The following is a 21835-nucleotide window of genomic DNA, read 5'->3' as shown; positions in this document are numbered from 1 at the left end:
ATGTACACACAGCCTGGCCAACATTTAACTTTTTTTTTATTTGATAAAATACATACATATATGCTTACATACATATTATCACGAGTTTCTCAAAATGAATGAATACGTTCAGTAATGGTCTATATGTTTCATTTCATAGATACATATGGGTTTCATTCACATTTTGTGTTTTATCACATCCATTCTGTTTCCATTATCTATGTTGTTGCTGACAGTTCATCCATCTCAGGCCCTCACACTCCGAGGACACACACCCTGTGTTAGCTCTGCTGTGGCTGAAACCAACCAGACCACATCAATGAGTGTAAAGGCGTTGTCACAATATTTACCCTGGCATGACAACTACGAGTCACCTACTGGATATAGCCTACTCAAATCAATGTTCAACATGAAATATACACATTCTGCCCCTGGACATTACCTTGAGCAACTGTATTTATAAATACAGGTTTTCAACAAGCTCCAAATGACAAATCAGTATGTTGACCAGTCCAAAAGCATGTAGGCCTACTAACAGATATGTTAACACCACCTTATATTCAGATATGTTAACACCACCTCATATTCAGATTTGTTAACACCACCTCATATTCAGATATGTTAACACCACCTTATATTCATTGAGGAACTACTTTTCACAGGTCCCTGCAATATTTTCACACTTTTCCTTTTTTTATTTTGTTTTATATAAGAGTTGGCCTTCCATTTTTCTTTCATGTATTATCAGTTATCAATTTGTGTGTTGAAGGCAGGTGTGATATTAAACGGTCTAGGTGAATGTACACAAACCGAAAGGAAGGATGAACCCTGCAACACTCACTCCCCATGTCTCTCAGATATCAGAGGATCTGCTCATCAATAAAACCTCTGTCGGTTGTCCGTGTGATATGTTGTGAGTGTCCACCTCTGACACTTACATTTCTTTTGAGTGTTTACTTTTGGTATTCCCTGAACCTGAAACTGTGAGCCTACGTATGTGACCTCTGCGGAGTTTGTGTAACACGAGAGGTGCGAACGTTCATCCCCGTGAGCCGGCTGCGCTTTGAGAAAAGACGAGCACAGACTAGACAAACAGGACATCTTGACATACCCGGGTGTGATAGCCGCTTGTCACTCAACTTCTCAACCCCTCATGCTGCTGCTGCACACGTGTCTATCACCCCCTGGTAAATACTAACAGCTGCATGTATATGCGCGTCCCCATTATTTTGAACCAGGGTGGACCACGAAGGGAGGTCAAAGGTCATTGTCTCTCTCAGGTACGAGGCCATGCAATGATTGCCATCATGTTTAAAGCCCTTATACAGTCGACATCGTCAGAAATACGCTAAATTTTGCTCCAGCCATCAAGATAAAAGAGCAATCTTTAAAAAACTGCAGTGCAGAGGATCTGACGCCACCTAGTGGTTCAAATGTATTATCGCATGTTCGGTTGCCAGAATCAATATTCCAACCAGGGAGTCCAGTTCTACAGAATTCAGACAGGATCACGAACGGTTTCAGAGCAGCAGGTGTTTTAGTTTAACCAGGGAACGTGTTAACTGGTGACTTTCAGCACCGGGATTTCTCGTAGTCACAGTTGGTGTAGATCAGTGGTTCTCAAAAGGGGGTATGTGAGATTTGTCAAAAATACATTTAAAATTAGTTATTTAATAAATAAAGTGTCAATTGATAAATAGAATGTATATATATTATATATTAAATCAGACACGGATGTCACAGCGCTGTGTATTACGTATTATTTTCAACCCAAAAAGATGTGCTGGTTAGGGGGTTCACAGGGAAAAAAGGTTGAGAAGCGCTGGTATAGATAATGAACACAGATGACGATATACAATTGATTGAAGGCTTTTACAAGCTCTCTAACATCAACCCCAGATGCATTTGGATGAGTCACCACCCAGCAGCTTCTTTGGCTGCCAGCTATTAATGTATTAATTTAGAGTACCGTTTGACTGATCCAAATTACTGGCATTTTCAAACTCAATAATTTCCAAACTCAGAGTCTATGTCATGTTCTGTACATGAGCACAGATAATGGAGTTTGGAAGCATCTGCTGTCATTTCTTCTTGCAAACTTGGTTTCTCAGCTAGCTATACGTGTATATGAATGCGCGAAGTGTTGGGCCACTAGCTCATGTATTCTATCCACTCACTATTGGCACACAGATGTGGAAAGTCAATTTGTTTTGCTTGCATTTGCGACATTTGGTGGTTAATGCCCTTGCACGACAACCTGTCTGAAGAGGAATTGTGTAGGGGAAGTTGTTTGCTGATTAAATATAATTCCTAGCCAAATATCAAATATTTCTTATTGTTGAATCCTAAGTGTTGAAACTGTTGACTGAAAGTGACATTCACCAATGAATGAAAGCTGTAGTTCAAGGCTGCCAGGCCATTGTTAAAGGTTTCATTGCTTTGTTGTGGAATTCACTGGTATTTCCTTTTGTTTTTGAACATTTCAGCCTGACGCGTGTGATTTTCCAGAAGGCATGATTCCTCAGAATGCCGAGGGAATAGATTGGGCAGCAGGACATTTACGTGGAATAACAACCAAGCACACACGCACATTGAAATGTATGTGGCAAACATTCTAGAGGCAACAGTTTAACCCGCTATTAAAACACAATAGGTATTGTGCGCCATGTTTCTAAACACTTTATCTGCATACCTCTCCGCTTCCCCTGTCCACCCTGGACGTACAGGAAACTGTCACAATGGCTAATAAATTGTCCAGGCCGATCAATGAGGGAGTCGAGGGGAGGGGGGGAGCAGAGCAGATACAGTCAGTGTTTACGCCGGCATGGGGAGCACTTCAGTCATGAAAACAGCCCTTTTTCAGATGCAGTCATATTGAAAAAAACATGCTGATACATACAATATGGGAACAATCAGAATGCTGTCATGATATCGACAATAACCAGAGTGTGTCTCTTGTGCATCACACATATTTACTCTGACAGAAGAGACATCCTATCTCCTCCATGTTTGTGTTATTCTCTCCCCACCAGGACAATGATAAGAGACATCAAACCACATTTGTGGATGTGAAGTCGCACTCTTTTCCTTATCACCAGCAAACTGCTGCAGTGACATGACATCATGGAGAGGAAGAGCCCTCTCCGCCCTCAGCGCTGCCCCTTATTTGAACAATTACATCATATGGGCCTCCTGTCTCTACACCGTAGCTTGCAGGGACACATATGCATATCCTATTTTACTGTAAAGGGTCGGTGACGCACACAAAATGAACCAGAGAAATCAAAGGATTGTTATTTCAATTCTGAGACTGGGGTGGAAGGGATACTTCTGTAACAATGTCCAGCTCTGTGTGTCTGGTAATACAAGTGTGTGTGTGGGGGGGAGCACACACACACATTTTTAATTGTTAGCATCAATTAACACAGAGGTTTGGTGATTGGTCAGCTTGATTTGGTTGTATCCACAATGTGAATGCATATTCATGTTCGTGTACGATAACAGTTTTAGATTCAAGGCTCCGTAGCAGATCAATCAAGCCTTTTCTCGTTGTCATGTAAATGACTTTGTCTTCAGCACAGAGTACAAATGTGGACTACAACGGAAATGCAGCCAAATCTGAGGTTTGTCCCATAATGGCATACGTACATTCTGGTCCTATGTATTTAGCATTCCTGTTTCAGAGGCGTGGGGCTGGAGAGAGCTGATTCCCAGACACAGTCGCAGCAATGGGGTAATTACAAAGACCCGTCTATAAATATGAGCCACGGCACCACACAGATCTGGTCTCACTGCAAGTCAACTTCAGGCACATAAGCAGCACATATTTCTTCAAAGAAGGCAGAGGGCAACGTGTTTTCGGTGGAGAATGCCCGTTAACTGAGGGGCAGCTGCACACATGCAGCAAACAGCAGATAAGGACCCAGTAAACATGCAGCAACATATTCAAACTGCATACCCACATATTGGGGAGAAGATCGACTCATGATGACTATTTTGACCAAAACGAAACTCAGTATTTGTGAGAACACAGCAAACAATGCTCCTAACACGCTCACGGTGCATGCCATCTGTAATTATGAAAGCTGAGGCACCAGATTCCAATGCTATGTCTATCACTCTACGGCCAAAAGTCTTCATTTTATATAGCCATAACCATACAAATATGTCTTTGCTGTTTTTTGATGGAAAGTTGCGTTCAAGTGCATATCAACGCAGCTAATGGCTCCTCCGACTTCTCTGAATCATGTCTGAAATGATTCCAGCCGGGAGCACGGCCTTCTTCCAGCATCGAACAGCCGTACGTTTGTCTATGTGTCCCCACCCCGGGGATTAATCGTGATACTGCACTCTTCCTAAAGGCATTCAACTTCAATACAAACATGAGCTGGTCTAATAGACCAATTGGTTATGGTTTGGATTGAGGACCTACAGTGACGCGTAAATAACATTAAATGAGTTTTGCAGTTACCTGAGAAAGCGTTAAATGGCACAGATGGTACCCAAATGGAAAATGAAAAGATTCTATCTCAACATGCCTCGGCTAAAACGTCTCCAACTTTGCCCTGCTTCACTTTATTAGCATCAGTATGTGGGACAGGTGATGTCCAGATGTGGTGTTGGGCTGCAGCACTATATTCTCTCTAAAAGTGAACCGTTTTGTTGGGTAGAAATTAACTCCTTTATTCATGCTGTGTTCCATCTTTATTTACATATACCCAGTAACAAACTGATCATGACAGAAATCTCATTAGAATAACCTTTATTATGATAACAATATTATTAAGATAGACCTTGGGAGATACCCTCTTGGGCCTTTATTAAGGCAGGCAGTGGAGTCAGCACTGGTTTCATCTCCCAGACCAACTGAGACTGATGACCCACAACCAAGGAGTCCAGCTTGGATGGAGCTGTCTACTAAATATTAAAATGAGCAGCTAAAAGACGCCGCCGCTGCCCCTGAATACTATATTTAGTCACTGCTGTCTCTCTGCCCTCCCGCTGCTGCGCCACTACACAGTGTGGCCTCCAGATCAGACTTCCAGGGAGTGGAGACATCAGCCAAGATCTATTCAAATCCTCAGCTGCTCTGCCTCCAGACACTCTGTAACTCAAGTTAGTGCATGGCAGAATGGGGGTGGGGGGGGTTACAGAAAGCTACTGTCAGGCACAGACGGTCAAGCGGACAGGAGGTCACAGGAGGTCACAGCGGACGAGAGAGAGGTCGCTATGTTCGAGCCCACACCTCAAGACTGACCAGACGGCTCCGGCTCCAAAAACAAATGCATGTGACGGGATCGGGAGTGGGGTGGTCCGCTGCCACCAGACGTTGTGCGCTGATGACAACAGCCTCGTCTTACTGAATGTCCCTTTAGTCCCCTGCTGGGCACATGGAAGTATTCTGGCAATATTCGGGCATCCGTCTGTTGAAGCGGGCCTATGTGTGAGTGCTATCAGCAGAAAGAAGGGAGCAAGATCTCCCACGGTGCCTTCTGCTCACTGGCCTGTGTGAAATGAGTCCAGTTAGCTGCTTCATTGCGTGATCATAACCATTTCTACCACTTCAAATAGGGTCAAATAGAAATGGAACGAGTTCATTTCTCTCTCACGAGAATAGAACAATTGCAGAAGATTAAATAATGTGTGAGTCAGTAAGTTGAACTGAAATGTGGCCACGCTCTGGATGTACAGGATGATGTGAGATGACATGACGACATGCTGCACCAAAATATATCGTCAAAATGCTCTTTAAAGGAGACGGATGTCAGATATCCAAAAAGATCAAACACAAACGTTCTCCTGCTTGTTTTCTTCTCCGCCTAGTCCAGCGGCATGGAGGCCGGTTCATTCTCTCCTTCCGGATCTTTAACGTACATAGTGTACTCAGGGAAACTTGGTACAGGAAGGATCGAGACAACAATGGAAGGATCACCAGCTGCTGTGTGATAACTGTGTTTGAGAAATTCCATGATTGCTTTAATTGCGCAACATTTTTTATTTATTTATATCAATCTGCATTTAAAAGCAAAGAGATAGAGAATAAAATAGACGTGTACACACATTAAAGACCGCAGCAATGAGACGAAAGCGATCCCTATCGATTACCCATTATGAAAGTTTTGGTGGGATTAATTGTAACTGATGAAGAAAACCATGCAGAAGCACAAAGAGGAACACCAAATCATCTGCATTCACAACATGATGATGAATCCCAAAAACATACATAGTTTTATGCGCATTAAACCGCCTGGACAATTTATTCATGTACCTGTTAATCAACCTTAGCTGACCTGAAAAGAGTCAGATACAGCATCCCATCAAATCTGCATTTGTATTTATTAGTTTAAAACCAAAAGTTCAAAATACATTTATTGTGAACTCTGAGCCTAAAGAGGTGGAGTCGCGTTCACTAGAAACACAGCTGATATGCACACAGCTGATAGACGCATGTTTCACTCGGGACATTTAAACTTCTTTAGCAGCCACGCGCTCGAGCACGGAAGGAGTCGGCCTTATCGTCCTGCAGCCGCTGGGCGCAACGATTAGCAGGTTATCTCCCATCCTGCACTGGAGGCTCGGCCCTGAGCCGAGACAGGAAGGAAGGCCGGGGGCAGTGACTCGGTGGCTCCGGGCCACATAGCAGAAAAGCGCGACAGATAGGCCCCCGGTCCACCCAGCCAGTCTGCACGATGGAAAAACACACCGGGTCCCAGAGACATGAGCAGCATATCAAACACATCCCAAAGAATGAGGAGGGGGGAGTCGGGGCTCCAGAGAGGGGGACAGGAACAACTGTTTACTGGGGCTCCCTCCGAAGCCCTCTGCGTGAGACCGCTGGTTGGTTTGGCCCTCGTCTCTCTTCCTGCATCCTCTGTTCCTGGATATCAGCGGCACTACAAAAGCAATTATTGTCAGGATGGCTCGGCCGTCCTCTGCTGCACTGTCGGCGTCATCCTTTCCAAACTCAAAACCGAAGGGGGTATTTTCAAAACAAACTCCATGAGGCGGTTGGAGGAGGAGGGGAGGGGGGGGGGGGTTGCTTTAGGTCCTGCTGGCAGAACTTTGCAGTCTAAATAAGACGATGCACTTCGATTCAGTTTATGCGAATGCCTTCAAATCTGATACCCTCGCAAATGCCAAACGCCTGCCGAGCTAGACGAGATCGGCCTCGTCCCAAACGGATGCCAGACTTCTTCTTCATCGGCTACCTCTTTCCCAGATTTTGACCAGCCTCTCATTAGTTTACATACTGACAAAAATATTGGCCTAATTTCACTTTTGGGTTATTAGGCTGAGTACTTTTGTTGAAGTACGTGACGTTAAAACGCACGCGGCCATTAACAGGGAACCCGCTTTGCGTGGAACGAGAGCCTCTTGGCAATGTCCCCTCTGGCTTTTTAGTGAAATCAAACTGCACTTGTCAGGAATGCCCCCTTAGCACGCCCACCGTTCACTCACGCACTGAACTCTGCGCTGGTGCTAAATCAACACTCACAGCTTTCCATTTAAACTCCCTCCAGTAAGTCTCGGTTCACAATCGCTACACTCAACTTTTTTAGCGATGTGTAGTCGAGAACGATTCGGGATTCCTATCTTGGCAAAGTCAAAGTACACATTGGAATAGCAGTCTAACAATTAGCGGGAGATGTTTGGCTCCTGTCTGACCGAACACAGATGGCCCAGAAACACTCATCTGCATGCAGGATTGGACCTGTCCCAGCCATTCAGAGAGAGAAAGAAGACGCTTATTATCTTCATTCCCAATGAAGATTCACCGAGGTGTGAATACGCCGCAATATTTACACACAATGTGCATTGTCACCTCCCTCAGCGGCAAAACCATCATTGTTATCAGTTAAAAACGGTCTCCCAGTAGAATCAACAAAAGGCAGTTATAACCACACGGTATGGGAGAACAAAGGCTTCCTATGAACTCTCTGCCACAGACTGTAATAATGTTGGAGACACTGGTGGCTGTCGGATGAGTACAGGAACCCATTGAAACTATCAGGACTGAGCCAGTTGCATTGTGTTCATCTTTTTAAACAGAACCAGATGAGATCCCCCTCTGGATTGGTTCTGTAACCACCAGGAATGCCTCAGACGAGCATGTCCAATAGCCGGATTCATCCAGCGGGATGAGCCGCTGTGTCCCCCGACCCGCTTGTTGTGACGAGCTGGTCGTTTAACAGCTTAAGAAAACTCTAAAATCCTATCTCATAAAATTTGAATATTTCCTCAGACCAAGTAAAAAAAAAGATTTATAACAGCAAAACAAAATCAAACATTTGAAAATGTGTTTCCAGGTGTTTCGAGTTAATTAGACGATTCAAGTGATTTGTTTAATACCCTACTAGTATACTTTTTCATGATATTCTAATATTTAGAGATAGGATATTTGAGTTTTCTTAAGCTGTAAGCCATAATCAGCAATATTAAAAGAATAAAAGGCTTGCAATATTTCAGTTGATTTGTAATGAATCCAGAATGCATGACATTTTTGTTTTTTTAATTGCATTACAGAAAATAAAGAACTTTATCACAATATTCTAATTTTCTGAGACAGTCCTGTAATTCTCTAAGGCCTACTTGCTCTGCTCATCTTCATCGGTGCTCCAGACATGCCCTGCTTTTGTGTGTGTGTGTGTGTGTGTGTGTGTGTGTGTGTTTTGTATCATTTAAATGTAGGGAGTTTCCTTCATTATCACCACACAAAAAGAAAACACCTACCTGCAGAGGAATTATCAGGAGATAAATAGAGAAGGTGTGAATTACTGTCAAATCCCTCTCACAGTAACATTTCCTTGTCACTGGATTTGGCTGTAATTGTGGGGTTTGAAATGTGTTATTCAGAATGCTTCTATTCTGACTCTTGAGTCTTGATGATATCTGCCCCCTCATGACAGGATCCATGGGAGTTTCGGATGCAGCACAACGCTGCACCGGAACTCTCATTTCTGCTTCATTGAACAGTGGAGCGACACAAGTATGGACTCATTATTAATTCCATGTGTACGGTGCACTAGAACGGCTTAGACCTCAGAAAGGCTATGAAGCGGTCACCGTTATGTTGATTGTGTATTGTGTCGTGGACTCCTCATCCAACAATGAACTATACGTGAACGCTTCAGTGGCCGGCACTGTTCAGTGTCACATGGCACTTCTGGTCCGTAAACATTTAATTTCCATACACCCTAACAGCAACTTCCTGTTAACCTGAACAGACCTCTTAATTCATAAAAACAATCTGTTTCCTTTCTACAGTAATAAAAACAGCCTAATACGCAAGCACAATGCATTAACTCAGCCCACAATGAAACAGTTTATTAGACATATTTGGTTTGTTAGTTGGACTCATAAGACACCAACAATCTTGTTGCAGTGATAACAGATGACAGGCGTGGACATAACAATTCTGACAGAAAGGTTTCCTTTTTCATGTTCAGAAAAATTAAGAAAAAATAATCAGAAATCGAGTCCTTAAATCCTAATATACTGAACAATAAAGCATCAAATAACTAATGAGACATGGCTGCTGAGTTTTTCACACAGACTTGTTTTGTCTGATTAGAGTCTAATAACGTTCAATAGCTGCGTTACATTGGAGAGAAGGCCGACAGCTCGCCGGCTGATATCTCCAAAACTAAGCAACTCACACTAAAACAATGTAGACTGATAAACGGCACTACAGGAAGCGGAAAATGATGTACCTTTGATTTTGGTGTTAACTGTGCCTTAAATATCCAATAATCTACTCCAACGGCACAATCAACACTCATGAGTGTCTGCCATTGAATGTAAACTAAGTAATCTCTGTGTTATCTTTGATGCTGTTTTAACATTTATTAAACAAATCAGCTCTGCTGTCAGCACCAGATTAGATCACATGCAAAATCCATCTCGCCTGTTAAGGATTTGTGGAGAACAGTTAATGCTTGTATGTGTCTTATCTTATCCATTACACATTCAGACTTCTTTATCCCTGTTGTTGAGTGCCAGTAGTTTGCCACTCAGTGAGATGTTATGTTCCATTTCTTCCACCTGTTTTGATTATATATATATTCTACACTTTTACGAATTCACTTATCCTCATATGCCTGTGTTTTTATTTGATTGTCATCATCGATCGAATAATTCAATCAGTCTGTAAAGCTAAAGAGGCATGGCGGTCAGTATGACACAGTTTGGGGATTAAATAAATCTTATTTTTTTACATTTTAGATGGAGACAGGACTAAATGTATACAAAACCCCACAAATAAACCCTGAGATCTATTTGGGACCTTTTACTATAAATACGAGCAGACCAAGAGGGAGCTACCGTTCATCTCTTAATGTGCAACACACTTTTGTGACCTGCTTTTATTATAAGCCTATACATATTCTGTCTTTGATCCACTCAGTCAGCAGCCATATGTGAAATATGTGCATCAAATATATAGATTCAATACATGTATACAGGACTGTCTCAGAAAATTAGAATATTGTGATAAAGTTCTTTATTTTCTGTAATGCAATTAAAAAAACAAAAATGTCATGCATTCTGGATTCATTACAAATCAACTGAAATATTGCAAGCCTTTTATTCTTTTAATATTGCTGATTATGGCTTACAGCTTAAGAAAACTCAAATATCCTATCTCTAAATATTAGAATATCATGAAAAAGTATACTAGTAGGGTATTAAACAAATCACTTGAATCGTCTAATTAACTCGAAACACCTGGAAACACATTTTCAAATGTTTGATTTTGTTTTGCTGTTATAAATCTTTTTTTTTACTTGGTCTGAGGAAATATTCAAATTTTATGAGATAGGATTTTAGAGTTTTCTTAAGCTGTAAGCCATAATCAGCAATATTAAAAGAATAAAAGGCTTGCAATATTTCAGTTGATTTGTAATGAATCCAGAATGCATGACATTTTTGTTTTTTAAATTGCATTACAGAAAATAAAGAACTTTATCACAATATTCTAATTTTCTGAGACAGTCCTGTAGATAGGTGAAGTCACACCCACCCGTTTCCCACCACCGCCAGCTTCCTTAAATAACAGAAACGGTTTTTCCAACCCCACTTTCCTCTCCGGTTGCATTCCCCGGCATCTGTACCACGGTATCAGGTGCGCGCCTCCATCATTCGCTGCGGGGCTTCTGAAGGGGGGAGGAGTTAGTCAAGCCGGGTCACACCCCCTGCACTATAGCGCGGTGGAGGCTACTCTCCTCAGAGAAAAAAGGAAAAAGAAATCCTAAGGAGCGCACAGCCCGTCCGTCAGCGCGCACTGGTAGAGAAATATGATCTCGAGAAGAACGACTCCTGCACTTCAACACCCGCGACAGCAACTCCACTGCGAATAATTACAGCAGAAATCACAGACCATCTTAGCGTTCGGTCCTCGGTGAACTCTCCTCCTCTCCATTCTCCCGCATTACTCTCTCTCTCCCCCGCGCTGGATCTTTCGTGCCAGAAGATGTGTGTGGAGAGCGACGGATGCGACATCGAGGGCTGCAGCAGTTCTGACGAGGTGCGCACGCTGTCGGGCAGCATGAGCCCCACGCTGAAATCCAACCCGGACCGTCACCCCTGCAAACCGGGGCAAAAATTCCGCGCCGCGCTGCTCAAATGCCGCTCACCGGCCGCCACCGCCGGGATCCTCAGTTTTGGGAACGTCCTCAATTACATGGATAGATACACTGTCGCTGGTAAGTGACCTGCCTGACGTCTGTTGGAGCTTTGTGTTTATCCCAAGGGTGCCGGCGAACCCCGCAGAGCAGCCCGGTGTGTGGTTGTACGTGCATGCGCTAATTGCCCGTGAGCCGCTCGGGTCTCTCGTAGAGCCAGCACACCTCCGCGGAGACGGGCGGAACAATGGGCTCTGCTATCCGCTCCCACCACACGGCGGGACACTTTGGGTGCTTTTAAAACCACGGCAGAGCAATGTTTCAGCTAAAGGAAATGTAATGTCATTTAGCTGACTGCATGCTTTTTTTGCACTGTGTGTGTCCGTGTGCGTGCGCGCGCGTGTGTGTGTTTGGGCTCAACTGTCAGACGAGTTTCAGCGATTGCAAATTGAGAGCGAGAGAGAGAGACAGAGAGAGAGAGAGATTAGTTCCTTTCGTCCATCACCTCATAGCGCGTGCTGTGTGCGGCAGCTCGCTGCGCGCCGCTGTGATGAGAGGCCATGTGGTCGTCCCACTCAAGTGTCGCATATTTCCTCACTACAGCTGAGATCCACAACATGATGTATTGAAGCTGATCACTGTGTACGGATGGAAATTGAGCTCAAGTCTTAGAGGGTGGTAATATGTAAAAAGTGCATTTGTATGGGCCAAATTATTGACTTGATCGATTAGTTGATTGATTACTAAAATTACCAATTATATATTTATTTGAATCCAAGAGCAGAGCACAGTGAGACAATGCGGAGATTTTGAAGAGCAACGTGTTTTTTTCTGTTAAAATATTATAGAACATATTATAATATTATAGAAAAGGGCCAGGCAGAGTAATATTATTGAAATAGCCCAGTTTGTAGACTCACACCAGAAATTTATTTGATTTTAGTTGACAAAACAAAAGTTGATAACCTATTGTTATAGCCAATGACTGTGGCAGACAGGTTAAGCTGTTATCCTCACCTTAGTTTGACCAACACTTGGTTACTACAGTACTTATCCAGACTTGGACATCGGACTGTGGCACTGAACGGGTTAACATTACTGCTGCAGCATGGAGAATGGAGGGAAGCGTGTTCATGGCGGAGTAGACTCTTCTGTACAAAGAGATCCCCCCAAGTTTTATTCACTATCTTATACTTGGATGACGGTCACACATGAGGTCTCCTTGAAATTCATGTATTTTTTTGTACCTATTTACCCATTACCTATAGCAAAGCATATCTGGCATCAAGATTTCTGAAATTGATAAATTAGGGGGAATGTAAAGGTGGAATTTCACTCCTGACAAAAAGAATGCGGGACTAATCCAAACGGAACAATGTGTACACTTCTAAGTAGCCACATGCCTGCGGCTCATCATCCTGAGAGCTTCAGGTCCGGTCTCTTCAGAGTCATACACACCCTTGGGCACCTGATCGATCATGACGGCGGGAAAGCTTTAGCTGCTCGACCTACAGCTGAGAATGTGTTTAATGGTGTTGGTGGTGAGGGGGGGGGGGGGGGGGGAGCATATCTGACCATATCTGAGCAATCTTCTAGCACCACTCAGATCGATAGATAGATGAGAATCCACACCGTCGTGCTCAGTCGTGGATGTGTCAGGCTCCTTTTACGCTACAGCAATTAGGACTCCTGTCCCCTCGCCCCTCCTCGTTCTGTGATCAGAGGGAACCTCCTCATTAAGGAGCTGGCGGAAAAGAAAAGAAAAAAACTATTCTCCACCGTCCGCTCCATTGTGATCCTGCCACTGTTCTTCTCTGCCCTTCAAACCGCACAAGTTGCTGTGGCAGGAGGATGGGAGATGGAAGAGAGATGGGGAGAAAGTGGAAACAGGGAGGAGGGGTGGCTGGTTGCAGCAGCCCGGGCTAACCCTCATTCCCATCCCTTCCCACCTGAATGATACCGGGACGTTTTTTGCATTATGCATGGAAGGTGTTAGCGGCAGACCTCCTCACAGAAAGAGGGACCAGCAACCATGGCGCATCCAACACAACTAATACAGTACGAGTTGATCTTCCATCCTCCTTCCTTCTCTCTCCAACCTGTTCTCTCCTCTCCAGGTCTGTGAGCTACGGTGGAGATGTTGCCGATTGTAAAAATGGGACATTAGTCTTAAATCTTGTCTTTTCCTGATGTGATTTCTGAGCTCTTTACTTTGCTCTAAGTGGAATTAAGTATCAATTTGTCCGCTTTCCATTTCCACCACCTCGGACTCAATCTCCCCTCCTCCTTTCTAATCCCTCTGCGTTTCCGCTTCTCCAGCTTCCTTGTTCTCTTTCTGCAGCAGCAGGTACTCAAAACTCATAGATCTTAATGTCAATTAAGCTAGCATGAGCGCACGCACGCACGCACACACACACACACACACACACACACACACACACACACACACACACACACACAGTAGAAAAGACCCCACCATTTCAAGAAGGGCTAAAAGAGAGGGGAGTAATGAGGGGAGGGGCCGGCTGCTGCAGTGGCAGACAGTCAGAGGGAAGTGCACGCAGAATGTGGGCTTAGCACGAGCGATGCTGTCCTCCCCCCGACGTCAAAAGGTCTTTGTACCAACAGCCATTACTGTAGTGTGTGTGGATCACTAAAGCATTGTCACAGAGACAGAGGGTGACCATTCCAGACACCAGGGCTATTCTGCACCACAACAATGATGGGAAAATTGCACCAACCAATGCACAACAGCAGTGTCAAAGACTTGGATCTTTTCATCTTTTCTGTTGATCCCTAGTGTCAGAGGTGAAGCCACAAACACACCCACACACACCCACAGACACAAACACAGACACACACACACGTACGTTAATAAAGACAACTAAAAGTACAGCTCATACAAACTGAAGTTTATGATTCCAATGCTCGACTTCTCCAAGATGATGGAGAGAGCCACAAAAGAAGAGTCGTGACGACTGTTTAATTCTTACGAGAGGTTGTTTTGCTCTGCATTTTATAGATGGTCCGCCAATATGTTTTCTTTTTTTTACAAGACTTTAATATTTAATGCCCCCAGTTTGTGAGGAGGGACGGCTTGTAAACAAAGTAATTGTTCAAGGCTTGCGCTGAGAGGTTTTAGATCTTAGTACGGCACTAGAATGAGTGAAAAGACAAACTTAATATTAATAGTGTCATTTCACAACAGCGAGTCACTTTAAGTCTGCGATGTACTGTAATGTAAGCAAATTAATACATTTCCACTTCCTCATCCCTTAAACTAAACTCATCACCCCTCTTTAAAATTCATTTTGAATATCTGGATCAGAGGGCTGTAGACAGTCCACATTTCGTCAGTTTCCGTATAAATTGTGGAATTGACCAAAGAGAAAAGGATCCGTTTCAGACACATGTTTAAATCCATGTGTGAAGAAAGACAAGTCAGCTACATGCAGCGGGCTGGACATCAGGCCCAGCTGTCCGGTCTGATCGAGAAGGCTCCTCCAGAAGCCGGTGCTCGTTTTTACGATCGTCTGTGAAGCAGACGTGGCAAAAATGAGGAGCGTCAGGGGTATTTGAGGGTGTCCTGATAAGGTCGATGGCGCCCTTACCTCGCACTGCATTTTGGAACAGCGGTGTGCAGGGAAATGAGATGGAGATTGGACCATACAAGATTGGAGCCGAGCTGGATGAGTTACGATGCTCCGGTTGGGTCACTTGTGTCTGGCCTTCGGCAGCCACAGCCACTTTTATTCATGTTCTGTCGGCTTTTTAGAGTACAGCGCTGAGATGTAGAAGGCCACCACGTTTAATTTAATTTGAGGTGGCCTTGGAACCTTAAATCCCTGTGTTGGTCTCTGCGTAGACCCACAGACAGTCCAAGCTCCTCGACAGTTTATCATAAAGAGGGGATTAAGTGTTTTCTTCAGAATATGAGGACATGGGAGCCACTCAGCACTTAACGTTATTTGCTTCTTGGTAAGTAAGTAAACCCCGATGAGTGTCAACTCCAGCCACCCCCCTGCGTGCACCCAGAGTCGCCCCCTTTTCAGCCTGCAATGGGGCAGTTTGGGGGGTATACCGACTGCAGCCTAATCTGGGGTGGAAAGAAACGTTGGGGAGCCGCGGATTAGCGTCTCTTCCAGCCCCCCCCATATAAAACAGGGTCAGATCCCATTGGACCACGGCAGGACCCCTTGCATGTGGACTTTTGGCATCACAGATGAACGTGTGATAATAATCCTCCTAAAGCCAGCTCTGGCGCTCTGCAAGAAAGATGTAGCAATCCAGCCTGACTGGCTATGAAGATTAATTCCTGACAGCTTTGTCCACTTCCTTTGGGGCTCCTCATTACCAGCAGCCATACAAACCATTCCTCTGCATTAGCATTTCCTCATAAAACAGTCGCAGGCTATTTTCTGTCTCCTACATGTTTTTGCTGTCTGTTGTTACAACACTAATCACCCTTTCTGAGGGTGGAAGTGCAAGAAAAGGGCATCACTTTCAGTTCCACAACGGCCAGAGAAGAAGTCTGTGTCTGTCGGAGGCATTTGGGCATAAAGCAAACTCTACGAAAACAAAAATTGGAAAAACAACTGCTAGAAGAAGTCCCTGCAGATCTTCTCAGCAACATGAAGTGCTGCAGCAGAATATGTCAAGTCGAGTCAGACAGGAAGTGTCTCCTCACTGTGTGGGCCACGCTCTAGTTGCTTTGGGGTTTAGCCGTCAGTTGTTTCACCCCTCACTCTTTTCCCTATTTCAACCTCTCTCGTTTTATAGCGTTCAAATAAAAAATGTCCCGAAACAACAGCAGAGGCATTGAAATGATGGAAGGGCCTCTAGTAATTCACTTATAATAATTCACTATTTGGTTGCTACGTCTTTCTTCTCGTGCTTTCTCCATCTGATGTGGGGCTGTTCCGAATGAGACCAACGGCCCCGTACAGTATGAAGTGTCTCTGTGAAAGGCGTTTTTCATGCAGTATGTTTCGACGTCTTTTAAAATATTTCATCTCATTGTTGACAGCAAAATATTGACGCAATTCAACAGATGGTAAATGGAACAATGACATTATATCCTACCAACTGGACTTTTCCTGACCAGTTTCCCACAGATCTCCCACTAATCTCTTTATGTCTATATCCTGGCGTGCCGATCCCGCTGCTGTGAGAAAACAGTCTGTGTGTTCTTTAGGCTCCGATTTAGCCGCGGTCTGTAATAGTAACCGGTAGAATTAGACGAGAGTTTCTTACTCTGCCAGACAATGTAGGCCCTTTCATGTGGCTCCTCTGGATTTTACCCTCAAGCAGACGTATTTCCCTCGTGGCAGCTTTCGCTCCTATGACCTCCCCCGGCTTGAACGCACCGCCTCGTGGCTCGCCTGATGGTCACTTTGCTGCGACGCTTCCCCTCTGGTAAGGCTGACATTTTGGCATCGGCCCAACCTTGCATCCGACATCACTCATCACAGCTGTGAGGCCATTACACAAGCTGCATTATGGAGAGTATAATCTGACCCTGTGCAGCTCACGCTAAACACCAGAGGTTTGAGTTGACGGGAGAAACGAGAGGGGAGAATACTCTGTGAGGTGACAGGCACGCTTCGCCAGTGTTCTAGAAACAGACAGGATGTATAGTTATTGTAGTCAGGCCCATTTGACCCGCTTCCCGGCAGTGACGCGGCTCATGGAGGTGATTGACTCTTCGCTAAGTCCCGCCCCTTGAAACGCAGCCCGGCAAATCATAGGGTGCATCAGCCAGCTCTGACCAGGGTTTACTTTAAAGCCCTCATGCCGGTTTGCTGCAAGTTGAAATCTCGCAGCGTTCTCCTTCTCACAACTTTGTTTGCAGTTGTCACCATTTCTTGTGACAGACATTTTGAATGTGTCACACAAGCCCTTTTCCTTCACATTTGACTTCTTCACTGCATCTTTCAATCTCCAGTGGCTCAACTAGTCACCTCGTAAAAGACGGCAGCGCTTGCTCAAGCTCCCCGCGATGATCAGCGACCTCCCCTTTGTCATTAGAGGAGAATGTGTGGGCATAAGGTCGGGGCGGTGGTGTTCTCTTTGGTGTTGTGTCCTCCACCTACACGTTTGCTGAAGGATTAAAGTCCTAAAATGAACACAGCATTTGCCAACTTCAATCCAGTTTTCAAGACAGAGTGACAGGGAGATGAGTCACGAGCAGAAGCAGAGGGATTCTCCCAGTCTCCACACAGCTCCTGTCCAAAACACCCAGTTTGCAATTAGGCCCCATGCTATAAAAAGACGTCCCACCCTTCCTGTCCAATTATGTAAGAAGACTATTTATCTCAAGAAAGAGATGAACATCTCGGGAATGAAAGAGGAGAGATCGGGCATGTGTGGAGAACTGTGCTGTGTTTGACACTGTCAAATAACAGATCATCCCTGCTTTGGAAAGAAATGTGCTCTGCTCACTCCCTGCATTCCGCCTCTCGTGATAATCTTACATTTCTCAGTGAAGGCTGTGAGGCACAATATAGTTGAAATTAAAATATGTTGGTCTTTGGATTATTTCTGTATTCATTATGGACTGTATGGTATAACTCTGAGAAAATATTATCATTGTGTGATATTCTACAGATGGAACAGTCAAAAGTCTACTTCATTAGTCAGATGACTGCTCAGACTACATTGTGCATTTCTATTTCCTCTAGCCAGCCCACACACACACACACACACACACACACACACACACACACACACACACACACACACACACACACACACACACACACACACACACACACACACATGCACACACACACACACACACATGCAAACACACACACACACACACACACATGCAAACACACACACACACACACACACACACATGCAAACACACACACGCACACACACACACATGCAAACACACACACACACACATGCAAACACACACACACACGCACGCACACCCACATGCAAACACACACACGCACGCACGAATCCCCCCACACAAACACACCAAGAGATATTTACAATAAAGAGAAAACAACAGAGCAACACAAGTGACATTTTTGTGTTGTGAAGGTCATATTCAAATGTTCCCCTGAGTCCAATGCTGCGGCTGAGACCGCTGATACATACGATGAAGAAATGGAAATAGAACACAATGTGATCCATTTCTGACACAAATACACACACATACACACACACACACACACAATGAATATTGATCAACAAAGCAGCAGCTTAGAATTTATTACGAGTGATGAAACCTTTGTGTCCTGAAGCACTGAAATTGGATTTTTCCTTGACACATTAACACGTTGTAGTTGAGAGAATTGGAAAACAATATTTGTCAGCTCACAGCATGAGACAGAAACCAGCAGACATACAGCTAGCAGCGATATTAGCTCTCAGCTCCTGGAAGCGCTCACAGCTGCTAGAATAATATTTGTGAGTGCTTATTTACAGCAGCTCTATATTTGAAAAGCCTTCCCTGTTGAGGGAAAATGTAATCTCCACCCTCCATTTATATGTGATGGAGTAAATAGTGGAGCCTGGCACAGGGATTGTGTAATCTTTTATAGCCACGTTCATGCCCAGGATGAGGTGTGTGTGTGTGTGCGTGCGCGAGCACACGTTCCCTTCCATGTTTTATCAGCTCTTTAAAAAAAATTCATTTGTGGATATCAGTCATGTTGTCAGAGCGAGATGAGATTGCAGCAGGATTTTCTGTGCTTGGCGTACTCGTTACTGTGTTTGTGTGAAGAGCCGGGGTTGAGTGAGGGCACTGACCTCTGTCAGAGACTTAGAGGTCCTGGGTCAGAGGTGGACACACACACCCACACACACAAACACACACACACGCACAAAGACACAGAGACAGACACACACACACACACACACACACACACACACACACACACACACACAGACCCTAGTGTTTTTCTGCAATAAGGGTTTCACACTTAGGATTGAATTCCTCTGTGAATGTGTCATTGGTTTTATGTTTCCAAGATGTGAGTGCTGTCCCAGGGACAACATAAGTGCATAGGCAGGTATTAAATTTAATGTCGGGCTGGCAGCAACGCATTATCTTTTCGGGCCTCTCATTTCAAATCTGGCTAATTTCGCGCTGCACAGCTTGATCTGCAGGCAGACAGGCTTTTGTATGGTTTTTGTTGTTGTTGCCTGCACTTAAACAAATAGAAATGCTGCATTTGTATCTTAAATGAATATTGCCTATCACATTACAAGCAAAAAAAAAAAACTTTTGCTAAATGCTGCAGATATTTTATTCAAGATCACCACAGAAAAGTGCTTATGGTCTGCTTAAGAGACGATAGCGGGCTGAGTCTTGGTGTTTGTTTCGACAGAGCACCAGAATGGTTGGTCACGCCTCACTGCCAAGGGAGGATTATTACAGCGTTCTTTTGATGCCATAAATGTGTACTGGTCCATGTTTAACTGCATAAATCTGCAGGCAGCTTGTTAACACAATACTCCCAACCACTTTGATTGCATGTATTTATAACGCAGAATAAAATGCATTCTACTTGAAGCTGAATCTGTCGCTGAATGTGGTTGTCGTGGCATCAAATGAGGGACTTTAGATGTTCCTCGATGTTTAGGAGGCATGAGCGCAGCCAGCATCCCGCGTCCTCATGCCGGTTGCTGATAGAAGTATGTGAGCAGCACACCGGCGCAGAGCTTCTTATTGTATGTAAATGACTGATTAGTGCATCAGGCCCCAGGCTCTGTACTGTGCTGGAGGTAAGTGGGCCATTCTTTAATAAAACACGCGTGGTATGTGCAGGAAGTCAGAGAGGAAGAATGGTGGAAAGGAAGGTGTGTTCTCCCGCACCGAGAAGAACTCAAACTCTCGGTTGGTGGCTGCAAACCTTTCAGTTTCCATTTCGAGAAACAATATTTAAATTGGCCTCTGAGGTCATTTCATATGAGTTTGGGCAAAAAATACATATTTGGGTTTCTCAGAGTGTTTCATGAAATAGCAGAGGAGGTAATGAGATGCATATCTAATTCATGAGACAATGAAAGATGAACCGCACGGCCGAAAACAAAACTACCCCAACCCCTCCCCCTCCTAAATGGAGATGAGACAGCGTGAGCGTGCCACTGTCAGATTGCTTTGGAGTATGTGCAGCGGGAGGAGGGGTTACCTTGACAGCGCCTCAGAATGAAATTGTTTTCATATATCAGATCTCTCTGGCTGTGGTTGTGATTGGAAAACAAGCGGAAACCTGAAGATAGACAAAACATGTTTGATATTCATATTTATACATCTATAAAGTACACATTTGTGTATTACTGATTTCCAATTCCACATATTCTCACTCATTTTTATGAAGAAACAAAATAGAAACTCACTACATACAATAAATTCTTGGATTTAAAGATAATGTGCCATTCACATCAGCCATAAATAAGCAGCTGGGTCCTTATTGCCCCATAATTCTCAATTTTGTGGAGCCTAAGCACTATGATTATCCAGAGGAGACAGTTGGCTTGTAGCCGTTTGATGCTAAATTGAGCTGAAAACACAAATCGTCACCAATTTTCTTCGTTTTTTATCATGGCTTGAGGTCACTGTGCACTCCCTTTTTCGTGAAACAGTTCTGCGGGCTAGACAGTCCGCTCACCAGCCTGTGGACATCTTATTGTTACGCTTTACAGCTCAGAGTGTGAGCGGATCAAGAGGAAGGCAGATGAAGTAGATGAGTCAGGTGTCAAGTCAAGACCACACGTATACAGTGTATATTCTTTTGGAAATAGATCTGTAAAGTATATTTAAATAAATATATCAACAGAATTTTAGCATATACTGCTTAATCTTTGGATAATTAAAGACGCCTCGTCTCAATGAGCTTCATTAACTTAGATAATCGTGAAGTGATTCTGTCATTTCTTATCTTCTATCGAGAATATATCCTCCACACTGTTCCTTTTATTGGTCCAGGACAAATAGTGGGCTTGTGAGAGGGACAATGTCCATACTACCGGACACCGTTGGAGCCTCTCTCTGGTTAACGTGGCTCCTTTTCAATATTCCACATAAAACACACTCCGTGTCCACGTTCAAGGCTGAGTTCAACTGCTGCTCCGTATTCCTGAGAGACGCTGGTGTGAACGAGTGCCCCCCGGCAGTCAGACAGTCTCATCTCATCTCAAATACCGTTGCTTCGCTTCACTGCATGTCTTTCCAATACTTATAAAGCATTATCTCATATACGAGCAGGTGGGTTAGT

General features: G+C 44.1%; 1 protein-coding gene across 2 annotated transcripts in view; it reads left to right on the top strand.

Moving 5' to 3' along the window:
• The first annotated feature begins 11210 nt into the window (after positions 1–11210).
• The window catches only part of spns2 (SPNS lysolipid transporter 2, sphingosine-1-phosphate), a 58605-nt gene continuing 47980 nt past the window's right edge, over positions 11211–21835 (top strand). For both annotated transcript variants that reach the window (XM_056409681.1, XM_056409687.1), the window contains exon 1: positions 11211–11678. In XM_056409681.1, the coding sequence (XP_056265656.1) occupies positions 11447–11678 (232 nt within the window). In that variant the 5' untranslated portion in view covers positions 11211–11446. The remainder of the gene's footprint in view (positions 11679–21835) is intronic.

The sequence above is a fragment of the Pseudoliparis swirei genome, chromosome 3, assembly GCF_029220125.1.
Source record: "Pseudoliparis swirei isolate HS2019 ecotype Mariana Trench chromosome 3, NWPU_hadal_v1, whole genome shotgun sequence".
Taxonomy (NCBI): Eukaryota; Metazoa; Chordata; class Actinopteri; order Perciformes; family Liparidae; genus Pseudoliparis; species Pseudoliparis swirei.
Note: the sequence above shows the minus strand (reverse complement) of the source record. Positions and strands in the feature narration are given on the sequence as shown.